This window comes from Capricornis sumatraensis, chromosome 2 (genome assembly GCF_032405125.1).
Source record: "Capricornis sumatraensis isolate serow.1 chromosome 2, serow.2, whole genome shotgun sequence".
In the NCBI taxonomy this organism is placed as follows: domain Eukaryota; kingdom Metazoa; phylum Chordata; class Mammalia; order Artiodactyla; family Bovidae; genus Capricornis; species Capricornis sumatraensis.
Genome location: NC_091070.1, coordinates 64,573,596 through 64,588,888, shown reverse-complemented (window position 1 = coordinate 64,588,888; position 15,293 = coordinate 64,573,596). Strand labels below are relative to the sequence as shown.

The window sequence follows — 15,293 nt, the reverse complement described above, 5'->3', positions numbered from 1 at the left end:
AATACTGACCCTAAATTTATTTCCTCAGGTACTCATTCCTTATTGGCTAAACATATAAAATACAAAGTTTGATCATTTTAAGCCTCATAGTACCTAATTTCTTCCTGTGTTTCTTTCTAAAGCTCTGAAAGCATAAAGTCACATTCCACAGTGATGTCCTTTCCTGGTACTGTCTTGGAGGCTGACAGTAGAAACAGCTGGTACCTAGAATGTGTAAGGAAGCAAGGTCTGCTACTCTGGTCAGTGTTCCTTCCACAAGGAGGAAACAACAGAGGGAAGAGGGTTCTTCTATCTCGAAGAGTATTACTCTACACTCTGTCCCTCTCCCTAAAGCACTAAAGCCTGCAAAGTAGTTCTATTTAGACTTTTCCTTCCTTTACCTAAGTTTCACCAGTTATTTTTCACAATAAAAATATACTAAGAACTGTTGCTCCAAAGATAAATATTAGGAGATTAAAAATAATTGGATTTTAAATTCTTAGCATGTGCTGCTAAAAGCATATTAGAATGTGTTAAAATAAGAGAGACTGGATCGGGGCAAACACTAACTTTAAAAAATGTGAAATCCAAGGAGGGTACTAGGAATGACTCAAAGTAAAGGTGTGAACTCTCAATACATTAGATAAACACACCAGCCCAACGTATCCAAGCACTGGCTCCCCAGCACACACTTCCCACATACTCTTAATATTGGACTTAAAATTTGACTCTCCAAGGTTGGGAAGCTTGGAAAGCAAATACTAGAAGTTTCACTTTTGCTATATAATCTTTGAGTAGAGCCTTAAAAAAAAGCAGGCCATACCCCTTAAAATCCCAGTCTACCACCTACCTTCAACATTTTTGTTTGGAAGGAATCTAAAAACTGAGAGCTCATTTAACCAGTTTCACCTCCTTCAATTTCGCTGGATGGCCCCTTCCTATGCAAAGACACTGATTCCTGATCTGCTTGCTGCTTGCCTTAGGTAATTTCTTATCATATATTTATATCTTCTTATAAATAATTTATCATGTTACTTTCTTTTGTGAGAAAAGATCAACACTGATTTTTTTTCTTTTTTAAACAGACAGTACAGGGACACACATGCATCAGATTTAGGAGGAAGATCGCACACCTTTCAGAGAGACGCGGCCCAGCTCCTATCTGCTGAGTTTACTGGCTGACTTACTCTTCCCTGGCGGGGCTTTAGCGCTGGCTGAGTGGTGGTGGAAGCTGCCGGATCCTTTCAGGCCATTCTTGCTGGGTTTGCAATGCTCCTGTTGGCAGGACCTCCTGGAGGAGGAAGATCCCGAGTGGCTGGGAGGTGACTTGCTTCTCCCCAGATGTGGGGATGAACTCCTCTGGTCATGGTGGGGCCGTCCAGCCCGAGATGGTGAGGAACTGGATGTGCGAGGCAAGGAAGAGCTTCGAGGAGAGGCACTGGGGCTCCTGCGAGGGACAACTGGACTCTTGGGTGGTGTTTTTGGATTGTGAGGGGTTCCTGGACTCTTGCACTGCGTAGTGCTCCGGGGTTTCTGAGATCCATTTTGAAGAATTTGGGCCAGGCGGGAGAAAAGGTCTGAGTCAGAATTGCTACTCCCTAGGACTTTGTATCTGCGGAGCCTTAAAAGAACAGAGAATAATTAGTTTCATTTTAATTCACTTCAGTTGAGACTAGAAAGTCACAGTGTCCCCAGTCATAATATGTATGTGTGTGTGTGTTAGTCGCTCAGTCGTGTCCGACTCTGTGACCCCATGGACTGTAGCCCACCAGGCTCCTTTGTCCATGGGATTCTCCAGGCAAGAATACTGGAGTGGGTTGCCATTTCCTTCTCCAATATGTAATATGTATGATGTGAGTCCAAATCAGGAAACAGAGGATGCAGAGTTACTCTTCCATGTATCAGTTGTATAAACCCTGGACAAGTTACTTAACCTCTCCCAGGTTTGAATGTGAATATTATCTCACAGGGTTACTGAGCAGTCAAGTGCTGTAAAGTACTTAACTGGATGTCTGCCATCCAGAAACACTACATGTTGTTGGTCCCCTTCCTCTTAGAGCACATTAGCTCTTCCCATTTCAGGATTTACTTAATGAAATGTCTCTAGCATGTTAGCACATGAGAGAGAGTAAACTATTTTGTTTAAGGCTTCTAGGACAGGAATTCTACATGTACTTATGCAAACATTAAACTCTACAATATGTCTTCAACACCAACTATACTCACCAATACCAGGAACTGCAGATAAAAATATATTTCAACTTCTTTAATAATTTCCAAAAGAAAAGAATAGTCACTGGTTTCTCTGGGCCTCAGTTTCTGCCCCTCACAATAGCTCAGTTTCTGCCCCTCACAACAGCCTGTGATTCAGGAGAGCTGGGTTTGGGGACTGATTGCCTCTCTTACTGGCAACCAAGCTTGGGCCCAAAATTCCAAATAAAAAAAAAATTCATATGAATAGCATGTCTCCTCTGCCCTAAATGTCTTTCTGTCTTGGCCTATCTAAAATCCATTCAGTCTAAGAATTTAAACCTCAAACTGCTGACATGCCACTCCTTACAGAAGGAACCAGAAAAACTTCTAAGTTGTATAGGCACCTCAGGATGCAGGGGACATATATAGCCACATCACCATCATGGGTCAGAACAAGTTACTGTTTTTTTTTTCCTCTAAATTTTCTCTCCTCTTTCTTCCCCATCATCTACCTATACTGACAAATGACAGGAATTCATTCTGGTTAAGCCTAACTTCATGGATCTTATAGTAAAACTAGAAGAATGGAGTAAGACAATGCCTCTGTGCCAGAACCTGTGTGGGAAAGCTGAGTTCCCACTGAATTCCCCGAGTTTCAGGCTGGTCAGCTGTGTAGTATCTGACACAATGCCACATGTTTGGCTTTGTTATCAAGTTACCAAGTTCGTTCTTCTAAGGGACATGCAAAGTTCTAAATAGTAGATGATAATTAAGATTTGGACTTGAGCTGCAGTCCAAAGCAGCTCAAGCCATAGATATTCTATCTCTATTAAGCACAGATGCCAAGCAAAAGAGAAGCGGGCGATGTGTGAATACTGTTCATGGAATCATCTTTTTAAAATGTCTCAGCTAAATGACTGCTGCTTATTCATCACCGTTTTTCCTGTTGAAGTTTAGTCCCATGGTCATTTCAAGTCCAATGTTTACCTTCGAACCTGAAAGAAACCCTAAGGCAAGTCAAAACTGAACTTTAGTAAGGATAACAACTTCTGCTGAGTAATGATACAGATAGAACCTCACTTTAATATACTTCAGAAATCTTTGTAACAGATGGAGGCCTATTGTGTTATCTAAAACAGGCTATAATTTTCATGTAAATTTATTTTGATGTTCACTTTGCTTTTGTTAAAAGACTATCCTTTCACTTTCTTCTCCAAGGGTTTAGACCATTCTACTTTGTGAAAAGTGAGTAATGGCTCCAAGGAAAGCACTCTTAATTGGTTTATTACTTCCCAATTATTTTCCCCTCTTCAAAATAAAATCACTCCCTGGTCAACTACAAATAAGAATATTTCAATAAACAAGCATACCATACAGTAGACATTAAGGCAATATCTTTATTATGTATGCTTGTATATATCATCAGATGTAGGGAAACTCCCTATAGGATTTTTTAAATTTAATTCATTATCATCAGATAAATATATCAGATAAATATAACTGTTACCAGGATCCATTCGTCAAATTATAGACAAGTATTCTTCCCTAGAACTTGACATCATAATGACATCTGTTATAACGGGATTCTGATTAGACAAAACTAGAAAATTACCAACTATCTCATTAAAATGGACTGGGGAAGAGAACCTTTGTCGCATGCTATAAGCACTAAACAAAGTTCTTGACATATGCTACCAGATTTCCTCCTCCCCAAAAAATTAAGCAAATGTTTTACCCATCTTTCAGATAAGGAAATTTGGGTTCATACTACTAGAAAGTGGGAGAGCTAAGAATTAACTGGGATCAAATTGAACACTTCAGGTACACTGTGCTGTACAGCTTGGGAAAGACAGGGAAGGAAGTAGATGATCAGAAGCAGGCAATGAAGAAATGAAACCTCTGACATAATCAAGCAGACACGGAAATCATGCTGCACAGTTAACAAAGGTGAGGACACAGCATTACCTGGCTTCTACTCCAGGCCTCACAGGTGGTTTTCCGGGTGGTGGCCGAGGCAAGAACTGAGATGGAGCTGAGCTATTGACTTGATCTGTGTTGACCCATGAAACTGGTCTTGGAATTTTGCTCTTTCTGGACTGGGAGATGATGGGTGCCAGGAAGCTGTCTTCAGCTGACCTGCTCAGGTGTGAGTCTGCAGCCAGTCTTGAAAAGGGGGTGAAGACTTCCTCCTCGGAAAAGGGAGCAGGAACAGCGGTTAATCTCTCCTCTAGCAGTTTATCAGAGGCACTTGAGAGGTCCCCAAGGAGAGACCTGAGTTGCCTTTTCTCCACCAGGAGCTTGACGAGGTCTGGCTGGCAAGCTTTCTTTTGGAGGAGCTTTTCTTTTGCAGAGACTGGAGAGGATGAGTCAAAAGTTGAGTCTATCTCTTGTGCTAGAACAGGGATTCGGCTGTGTCTAGTTACAAAGGATGACCTAACCACATCCTTCCGGGATGGGGGACAGTGTTCACTCTCTGAAACAGGATTAAATAGCTCTCCATTTCTAGGGGCTATTTTCTCTCTCTTACCGTCTTGGTGCAAAAAAGTAGAGAGGTCTCCAGAATGATTGGGCAAGTCTTCACCCTTGATGTCATCCTCCTTAGATATCTTACTTTTTTGCATTGCTGCCACCTGGCCTATCTGCTCTTCAACATACGGGTCAATAACTCGTGGAGATACTTCTGAAGGTCCAACTGCCAGAAGTGTCATCTCCTGATTTCTGTCTTGATTTGGCACCACACTAAAAGTCTGTGTCTTTGTCACATCAAGAGGTTCAGTAGTAGCTGAGTGATCCCTTTCCATTGTTACCAAGTCTCCTGGGAGAGGGGAGATCTCAATATAATGCTGCCTTTTACTTAATTTCTCCTCTTCATTATCTGACCCTACAACAATGCTTTTCTCTTCCAATTCCCTAGGGAGGTCCTCAAATTCTCTCATAGCCAGTCTGTTATGGTCAGGAAGGTCTTTTGGTCCCAGGTCTTGGGATCTGTCATACTCTCTAATATTGGGTAACACGTCATGACCAATATGATCTATCTGAAGCCCCAAGTCTGTTCTGCTTCCTCCACTAGGAGGTTCACCCTCTATCACCACCAAGCCAGAGAAGTTCTCCCTTGGAGAGTAAAGTTCCACAGTAGGCTCAATGGTATGAGGGTCTTTCTTTTCTGGCTGCTGACCATAATGAAAACTTCCTGAAGTCGACTGTGTAGATGCCACAGAAGGTCTTGGAATTGTAATCTGGAGAGAGAGGAGAAAAAAAGTTAAATGCAATCATGTGGAATTATAAATGATCCATGAGTTGAGACCTGACAGCTCAAATTCTAATTTTTTCTAAGAGGAACACAGATCCCAACTGGATTTGCCCAACTCATGCTTCAAGTGAATAATTCTGAATACAAATGCATGGTACTCATGTTCCCTTGCTCGGAAACTGTACAGGGTAGCCTTCCTCTAAGCTCATCTCTGCCCTTTCTTCAGCCTGCTCCGTGCTCTGAAGAGTGACTTCTATTGCCTGCACTGTCCAGGCTCCCTTGTCTTCTGATTTCTGGTTGTGTTTGCCCAATGGGCAGCACCAACAGAGGATGAGAGAATTGGAGGCGAGAAAGATCTGGATGTTACTTCTCCTGGCTTCCTCCTGAGGGACTGCAGCTTTGGTGGTACATTCTAACACTCCTGGCCACAGCTTCTTTTACGGGGGACCCTCTCCTATAGATATGACCCTTTCCAGGTTCTGCTAACTGCCCTCTTCCTTCTCTTTCAGGACTCAGAAAATTGAATGGCTCCCTCTATTTCTGTTCCCATTGGCTCTCTCAAACTCTACCCACACATCTGTAAAAAGGTCCTTTCATTAAATTTTCTCCAAGTCCCTTTGAGTGTCCCAGCTATTTCCTGCCAGAATCCAGATACAGGATCCTAAGGAAAAATTATTAGGAAATTATTTTAAGTTGAAAAACTCCAAATTCACATGCATTTATTGTACCCATAAATTCCGCCAATCAATATTACTGATATTTTCCTATAAGCAAACATGAAGATGTTACCAATGTTTTGTATCTTATTTAATTTTTCTTAAGGTCAAGTTTATGATAAAATGAAATTCTACCATCCTTCTACAGAGGTCATTTCAATTCTATATGAATAAGTTTCAATATTTAGTAAGAATGTCCTTTCTTAAGGACACCTACATCTTCACATTTATTAAAATGTGTAAGGAGGCAGAAAATGTCAACTACATAAACTGGTAAGAAAAAAGCCTTTTTGAGAAAGTAATTCAGATCATTTAATGAAGCCCATTAAGCTCTAATAATACTATGGAAATTGGTCTGAAATTAAAGTGAAATGAATTTGGAGCTGAATGAACGGGAGATTTCACTTAGACCCCACCTCTAGTTCAGTGACACTTAAGAAATCCATTTGGCTGGAGTCAGTTAAGTTGTTTAGATCTGTTTCTCTGTGTGTCAGGAATACTGTCAGGTTTAAGAATGTGCAAAGCTTGCCTTAAGCCCAGCCCAGGGAGAAAACACCTTACTAATGTCCTGGAATAGCTCCTAAATGGAAACAGTGTCCTGCTAGGCTCTGTCAGGTTAATTCAAGACAGGGTGAGTTCAGACATGACCTCCCGATAAGCCCACACCTGCAATGAGATTGGGAAAGAGGCAGCAAGTGCTATTGCTGCTGTCGCCCTTCAGGAAGTCACCTTACACCTGCACCTCTCTTTCATTATACTAAAGGCAGATGGCAAATTTCTAATACTTTTTAAAATGATTTTGAAACTAAAATTTATAGTTATTTACTCTTAAAAATTCTCAAAATTCTCCAAGCCAGGCTTCAGCACTACGTGAACTGTGAACTTCCTGATGTTCAAGCTGGTTTTAGAAAAGGCAGAGGAACCAGAGATCAAATTGCCAACATCCACTGGATCATCAAAAAAGCAAGAGAGTTCCAGAAAAACATCTATTTCTGCTTTATTGACTATGCCAAAGCCTTTGACTGTGTGGATCACAATAAACTGTGGGAAATTCTGAAAGAGATGGGAATACCAGACCACCTGACCTGCCTCTTGAGAAATCTGTATGCAGGTCAGGAAGCAACAGTTAGAACTGGACATGAAACAACAGACTGCTTCCAAATAGGAAACGGAGTACATCAAGGCTGTATATTGTCACCCTGCTTATTTAACTTACATGCAGATTACATCATGAGAAACACTGGACTGGAAGAAGCACAAGCTGGAATCAAGATTGCCGGGAGAAATTATCGATAACCTCAGATATGCAGATGACACCACCCTTATGGCAGAAAGTGAAGAGGAACTAAAAAGCCTCTTGATGAAAGTGAAAGAGGAGAGTGAAAATGTTGGCTTCAAGCTCAACATTCAGGAAACAAAGATCATGGCATCTGGTCCCATCACTTCACGGGAAATAGATGTGGAAACAGTGTCAGACTTTATTTTGGGGGGCTCCAAAATTACTGCAGATGGTGACTACAGCCATGAAATTAAAAGATGCTTACTCCTTGGAAGAAAAGTTATGACCAACCTAGATAGCATATTCAAAAGCAGAGATATTACTTGGGTGACTAAGGGCCATCTGGTCAAGGATATGGTTTTTCCTGTGGTCATGTATGGATGTGAGAGTTGGACTGTGAAGAAGGCTGAGTGCCGAAGAATTGATGCTTTTGAACGTGGTACTGGAGAAGACTCTTGAGAGTCCCTTGGACTGCAAGGAGATCCAACCAATCCATTCTGAAGGAGATCAGCCCTGGGATTTCTTCGAAAGGAATGATGCTAACGCTGAAACTCCAGTACTTTGGCCACCTCATGCAAAGAGTTGACTCAGTGGAAAAGACTCTGATGCTGGGAGGGATTGGGGGCAGGAGGAGAAGGGGATGACAGAGGATGAGATGGCTGGATGGCATCCCTGACTCGATGGACTTGAGTCTGAGTGAACTCCGGGAGTTGGTGATGGACAGCGAGGTCTGGCGTGCTGCGATTCATGGGGTCACAAAGAGTCGACACGACTGAGCGACTGAACTGAACTGACCTCTTAAAAATTACTTTTTAAGACCTGAGAGTGATGGTGATAAGAAAAGCAGATATGAAATGGTACTAAATACCAAATAACTAGGGAGATGACTACGTTTACATTCAAAATAAACCAAGTCTTTTCATTATTATATGTAATTTCAAGTACATTAGCCAAAATGAAATCAGTATTATTTACTAAAGTAACTCTCCATTGGTCTTCTAGGATTCAAGTTAGGAAATCAATGTACTTTTGAGCTTAATTCATCTGAATTCAGGATACATATGTATATATATGTATGGTGTGACAAAAGAGGTGATAATCTTGTATACAGAAAAGATATATGAACCACCAGACAGAAGAATTAATTTTCTTGAAAAGATTCTGAGCAATTATGATAAACTGCATAAATTACTGTCATATAATATTTATATTGCACTTTAATTTATAAAATATTCCTAAAATCATTTTTACTGATTCCATTTCATACCTGCTTGGTATTTTAATTGAGTACTTCTACTAACACAAATTTCACAAATGAAGAAAAATACAGTAAAAAAAAAAGGCAGGGCCAGGATTCTAGGATTTTGAAAGTCCTTCTTTCAAAGGGAAAGCCTACTGACTTGTACTACATACTCTTAAATGAAGTCTTGGAAACTGAGTCTGAAAAATAAAACAAAAAAAATCCACAAAACATTAAGATGAGCAAAACCAAAGATCAATAGCTGCAGGCAGAAATAAAGAAAGCTAATTCTAAGTATAGATGAAAACAGCTTCCTTAACATTAGACTAAAAAGAGACAAAAGCAATTCCTATACTCAGGACATTCCACAAATAGGCTAAATTAATGATCTGCCAGTAAGCCATATGTATCTTTTAAAGGTTTAATTCTCTAATTCACAAACATTTCATTAAGGCATGAATTCAAACATTTCCTTTCTTCTGTTCTCTAATTATATCAGTATACCTTTCTACAAAACTAGAAAATGACCTCAGTCTTTTCCATTTATTTCATATTTTCTTATTTTTATTAATGCCTAGTCCTGAGTGTGACTAATATCAGTCTCACTACTTTTTAGTTCAGATAAAGTAGCCTCATTATTTTACAGTTACCCCATGTTTAGAACTGGCCACACAGCAAGAGACAAACTGCAAATCAACTATTTGCACTTTAACTTACAAATTATCCTTTTCCTTTCCTCTCATTCAAGGATAGTAATGCTATTAAAATAATAAAAACTGTGGTAAATTCAACATCCATACCAAACTGTCTCTCTTCCAAATGAAAGCAATGTGGTATACACGAAATATCTATATTTCATTTTGTTTTCCTAACAACTAATTTAGAAGAGACAGAGGTCGTAATTTATGGGTTCCTACTACAGGAAGAATAACTGTAGAATAACAAATCCAGGTCTATTAAAGAAATTAAATTTTAACCATTCAAATTTCTTTGGGCTATTCAAATTTCACTGTAGACTTCTTTTGTTTAAAGCATCTTTATATATAATACTTTACACAAGTGCCAAAAACTGTGAGTAAAAGTTTTTTTAGAAGTCCCAGAAAAGACACATTGAAATAAGTATTTCTTGGCTGGCCTACAATTATGTATCGCACACATGGCTACAGGATTTAATAGTTTTCAAGCCCCTTCATACAGTATCTATATCTTTCAGGATAGAGCCCAACCCTCCCCAACTTTCATGCCCTATAGGTTTCTATCGTGGCGTCTATCATACTTAAATAGTAAGAAGATTCACTGGGCTTTGGATTCTTGACCCCGAGCGCTGTACCAGACACATAGCAGATGCTCAGTGAAGGTTAACATATGAGTCAATCAACACTTGATGCCTGGGTTCCTTCCATGAAGCCTCTCCTAAGTGACAGTCCAATCTTTCATTTGAATAATTCACAAATGGGCTTTTTTACTCCCCAAATTGGTCCACCCAGTCTTTAGTCTTTTCTGACTGTTCATAGATAAAATTACACTATCATATATATATAAATGTGTGTATATATATACACATATAACATAGCTATATACATATAATACACATAATGTATCATGTGTGTATATATATATGTGTGTGTATAAATAATTCTAGAGATGTAAACTCATAGAAACAAAACTTTTCTATACTTATAATGACCCACATTTCCAGATCAAAAATAGAAATCCATGGTCAGACAGAGGACATTACTCCCCAGTTAATGCACATGCATTCAACTCCCACAAACTCCATTTCAAGTCGTGTCTGACTCTGCAGCCCCATGGACTGTAGCCCACCAGGCTCCTCTGTCCATGGGATTCTCCAGGTAAGAATACTGGAGTGGGTTGCCATGTCCTCCTCCAGGGGATCTTCTCGACCCAGGGACTGAACCTGCATCTCTTATTTCTCCTGCATTGGCAGGCAGGTTCTTTACCACTAGAGCCACCTCGTAAGCAATCAACCAGGTGGCAATCAATCCAAAATTTTTTACCTTTCAATATATTAAAGTCTACATCTGTCAACGTATTACATGGCTCATTCACTTTTCAGTGGAAACTTTGAGTAACTCTGTGAGCTTTAATATACTCACTCTAGGTGTACAAGGGCTCCAAATATTCAGTGGACACTGGAAAAGTCACATGAAGCTACTATTTCAGGTAAGCTGCATGACCGAACTGTCTCTCACATCTTCATTGAGATTTTCACAATTCACAATGCAAGCGCTCATATTTGACTGAACTAATTGCAAAGCCTCCTCACTGGCTGCTGCCCCAGCCATTCTCTCTACATGGCTCGCAAAGACCATGTTACTCCCCTCCCTCAAACCTGGCAGTTTCTTGTCCTGCAGCCCATATACCTCAGCAGGGCAGGCCAACGTCCTTTATCACCTTACTTGTGCAGCTCATCTTCAGCTTCCTTCCTTTGCCCTACCATTCTGGCTTACTTATTTAAATACTCTGAATTCTGGTGTTTCAAGCCTCTGTGCCTTTGTACACTCTGCAATCTTTGCCTGACACCCCTGCATCTCCTTCCAGCAAATGTATCCTTCATAGCTCTCTTGTTTTTGAAAGTAATGTATCTTCACCATGGTAAAGACCCTGATGCTGGGAAAGACTGAGGGCAAGAGGAGAACGGGGAAACAGAGGATGAGATGCTTGGATGGTATCACTGACTCAGTGGACAAGAGTTTGAACAAACTCTGGGAGACACTCAGGGAAGCCTGGTGTGCTGCAGTCCATAGGGTCGCAAACAGTCAGACGTGATGTAGTGACTAAACAACAATGGTAAATAAAATCAGAAAATAAGACATAATTAAAAACACCCAACACTGCATGCTCCTGTCCTAGGCAGATTTATTTATATCCTCATTTGTGTACACAGCTCCACCACAATCATCTCATGTGGTTTAAGGTAACTGTTAAGATTCAGGTCTTCACTGTCAACCTAACAGGGTGGTACCAATTGTTTATCCCTAAGGTATAGCATAAAATCTGGAACTTAGCAGACACTTAATAAATTGAAGGACTGAAAAGAACAGAATTAAGGCAATGTAATCAACTGCTGACCTGAATCTCCTAGTACTGGAATTAGTAATTCCTTTAACACAGTCAGAGTAATCCTCTTAGTAGATGCTGACAGACAGACAGATTACAAAAAAATTATGTGACTCTTCTTGTCCTGCTCCCTTCTTGTGCATTATTTTATACCCCCAACCCCTGCTTTCTTCTTCTCAACGTCTGAGAAAAAAGTCAGTGAGTAAAGTTCTTCAGTATATTACAGTCCCCTGATATGAGGAAAGGTTGGTCTGTGTGACTAATAGAATATGGCAGAAATGATGATCGCCCTTATAAAAGACAGTGTGGCTTCTACCTTGGTGGAGGGTGTTTTCTCTACCACCAAGCCTCCCCCATCCCTGTTTCTTTCTCTCCTCACTCACTGGAAAAGCCAGCTGCCATGTTAAGTATGGAAAGCCTGAGTGGTGAAGAACTGAAGCCTCTGGCCAACACTCAGTGAGGAACTGAGGCCTGCGAACAACTATGTGGATGGCCTTGGAAGTGGATCTGCCCAGCCCAGTCAAACCATATGATGGTTTTCCTGGCTAAGAGCTTGGTAGCAACCTCATGAGAAACCCTGAGCCAGGCCTAACAGCCTAAGCCACTCCTGTACTCCCAACCCTCAGAAAAGGTGTGAAATAACAACTATTGTTTAAACAGTATTCCTGCCTGGAAAATCCCACAGACAGAAGAACCTGGAGTGCTACAGTCCATGGGGCTGCAAAGGGTCAGACACACTGAGCTAAATTTGGGGTACTTTGTTACATAGAAATAGGTAACATATAGGTGGTGTTATTATTCTCCAGTCACATTTATACTGTTTGCAAAGTAAAATGAAGCACTGTCTTTCTAAAGGACTGTCTAGAACCAAGAGATCATGTGGTGCAATCCGCCATGATATTCTGTAAGGAATAACTCTTCCATTTCCATATGAAGACCCAAGTCCAACTTCTCCCTACCAACAGTGATCACCCAAAACCACGTGAAACTGGTCACCCTCTTCCCTAGACTCACTGCCATTCTGGCCCAGTAGTCAGACCTTTTTCAGAGCAGTTATTTCGGTCTCCTTCTCTACACTTGTCATTCATGCCAGCTTAATTTTGCCTCTCCATTTGCTAATCAAAACATAATATCTTTCCTATAAACCAAAGCTTAGTCTTATTTTGCTCCCTGTAAATCTAGGTTGTTCAGCATCTTTTTAGAAATGATTAGTAGTGTGTTCAACTTCACAATCATTTACCCTGATGGGGAAAAAATCTAACTTCCAAAAACAACCCCAAACCAATTTCTTTTCAATCTAGCAAATTTATCCATCTTTCAAAATATATTATCTAAAAATTTTATACATGCTATGTGATGACTAGTGGTTTCATGTGTATGGATAAGGAAAGCCCTACACAAAGTTCATAAATCTGTGCTAAGAAACAGAATTAAAGAGAGCTGAAGTTGTCATCAGTTAATTTAATATGCTAGCTATATTTATAATACAGATAAACTCTGCCTTGCCTATTTTCATAGTTCTTACATATTTTAAGATACCAGGACATTTTCCTTTCACATTATCATAACAAACAAGCAAGCTTGAATGAAAAAGATATAAACTGTTTCCCATCAGGATATGTCAATTTAAAATATTCGGATAGAATGGTAAAGTGTGTTTTATCATACTTTCTAAGCTAGAGCATATAAACAAAGCTACAGAAGATCTAGAGAGACTAACTGGTAGTACTCCCTATTTAATATGTCTGCAGTTAAGTTAGGGAAGTAATACTATCTGCTTGCAAAAGTAAACTCTGAATGTAGGCCACAAGAAAAGAACCAAAATATATTTTTATCCCAAGCTCCCAAAAATGAAGGAAATGATAAGTTTCAGCACCTTAGACATAAGTGTATAATTGATGCAGCTTGTATTTAAGAGACCTTCAGTTAAGAAAAAGATTTTTATTTAAAGATATCTGTAACTGAGATCAAATGCATACTATCAAATATAATATACAAGTCTTTCAAAAGCTTGATAGAGAAAACATTGCAGATAGTGTTAAGAGAATCATGAGAACAATTTTAATGGACAGAACAGTATTGATGGGAGAGAGTAAAAAACACCAGGTGGAAGAGCACCAAGGCAAGCCTCTACAAAGGGAAGCACAGCAGAATGCTGTTGGAAAAACACTTGAGCAAGTGAGTATATAGCTAAAAGGGTCAAAGAAAAGAAGAAACTGAATCTGACAAGGTGGAAAGAGGGAATGAATGGAAAGAGGCAGCAGGGAGGGCTGTGGAAAAAGAAATTCAGAGAAGAGAGTATCCACCTCTAGCCAACAGGTACCTTTGTACAATTGGAAAAGGATGCCCCTCAAAGAGGAAACAGCCCTAAACAAAGATGCACAGTTCAGCCTGAAAAGTCTGGGCCAGATTTCAGCCCAACCTGTTCCCTTGGCTAGGCCATTTTATGCAGTTAATGACTTGTAAAGAAGGAAAGACTGACTAACTCTGATGAAGAAAGAAACAAGCATTTATTTCTCTATTTTGAAGCGCAGGTAAATTCCTACAGAGCTGTACACAAAATCAAATTTTGTTGCCTTTTCTTAGTATCTTACACCTGCATGTGTAGTTCTGTTCTAACCAAAAACATTTCAGCTTGGGGAACAATGCTGTTACAGGTGAGCTGGAAGAGATGGTTGCTAGATGATTGTGGCATTTCAGGAAACCTGGTACTCCACCCATCTAAGCAGATACACCTGCTCTGGCCTGAGATTTGCATACAGTTCCTTACTGCCTCTGGATCTAGCTTTCGTGGGTCTCACGTAGTCAGAGGGCACCAATGCTTACTGATAAGAACAGGGTAACAGGTATCCCCGTCTAAATGCCCAGACTTAGTGCAAAGAGTCGAGTTTCCTCAAAATGTTCCTTTGAAGGCCTGTATCAGACTTATCTTCAACTGTTTGTTAAAATGCAGATTCCTGGGTTCTCACTCTCCCAGACCTCCTGAAGCAGAAGCTACGGAAGTGAGGCTGGGACTCTATTTTGTGAACAATGGACATTAAAGGTGGAGAACTACTATCAAAATAAAAATTAAATGTGGAAAAAAGGTTGGAAAACGACTGTTTAAAAGGAGTGTAAAATACGAAGAATTTCTGGGTGAATGTTATGTAGAAGAAACAAAAGATGATACCTAGTAACAGTGTACGGTATAAAGTATAAACCATGAATGGTTAAACATATGCCACCTTCATATAAAATATAAAAATTTATATAATTACAAATTTTAAAAAATCATTATTATATATACACACATAGACACTTCTAGGGGTCTAATTTTGTTATTCTGAAATTAGGTTATAATGACATTTCACATATTAGGTTGCTTATCCTGTCAGAAAACACTTGAGAAATTTCACATTGAGAGATTGACTACACAACTTAGTCCAGACATCATTCCCTTACAGTGAAAGTGAAAGCTGCTCAGTTGTGTCCCACACTTTGAGACCCCATGGACTATACAGTTCATGGAATTCTCTAGGCCAGAATACTAGTGTGGGTAGCCTTTCCCTTCTCCAG

At 39.9% G+C, this 15,293-nt stretch overlaps 1 protein-coding gene across 1 annotated transcript in view; it reads right to left on the bottom strand.

Annotated features, from left to right (window-relative positions):
* Positions 1 to 1,137: 1,137 nt before the first annotated feature.
* The window catches only part of TTBK2 (tau tubulin kinase 2), an 88,557-nt gene continuing 74,401 nt past the window's right edge, over positions 1,138 to 15,293 (bottom strand). Inside the window, exons 13-14 of the mRNA XM_068966496.1 lie at positions 4,138 to 5,408; positions 1,138 to 1,600 (exon numbers count right to left, since the gene is read on the bottom strand). Coding sequence (XP_068822597.1) covers positions 1,138 to 1,600; positions 4,138 to 5,408 — 1,734 coding nt within the window. The remainder of the gene's footprint in view (positions 1,601 to 4,137; positions 5,409 to 15,293) is intronic.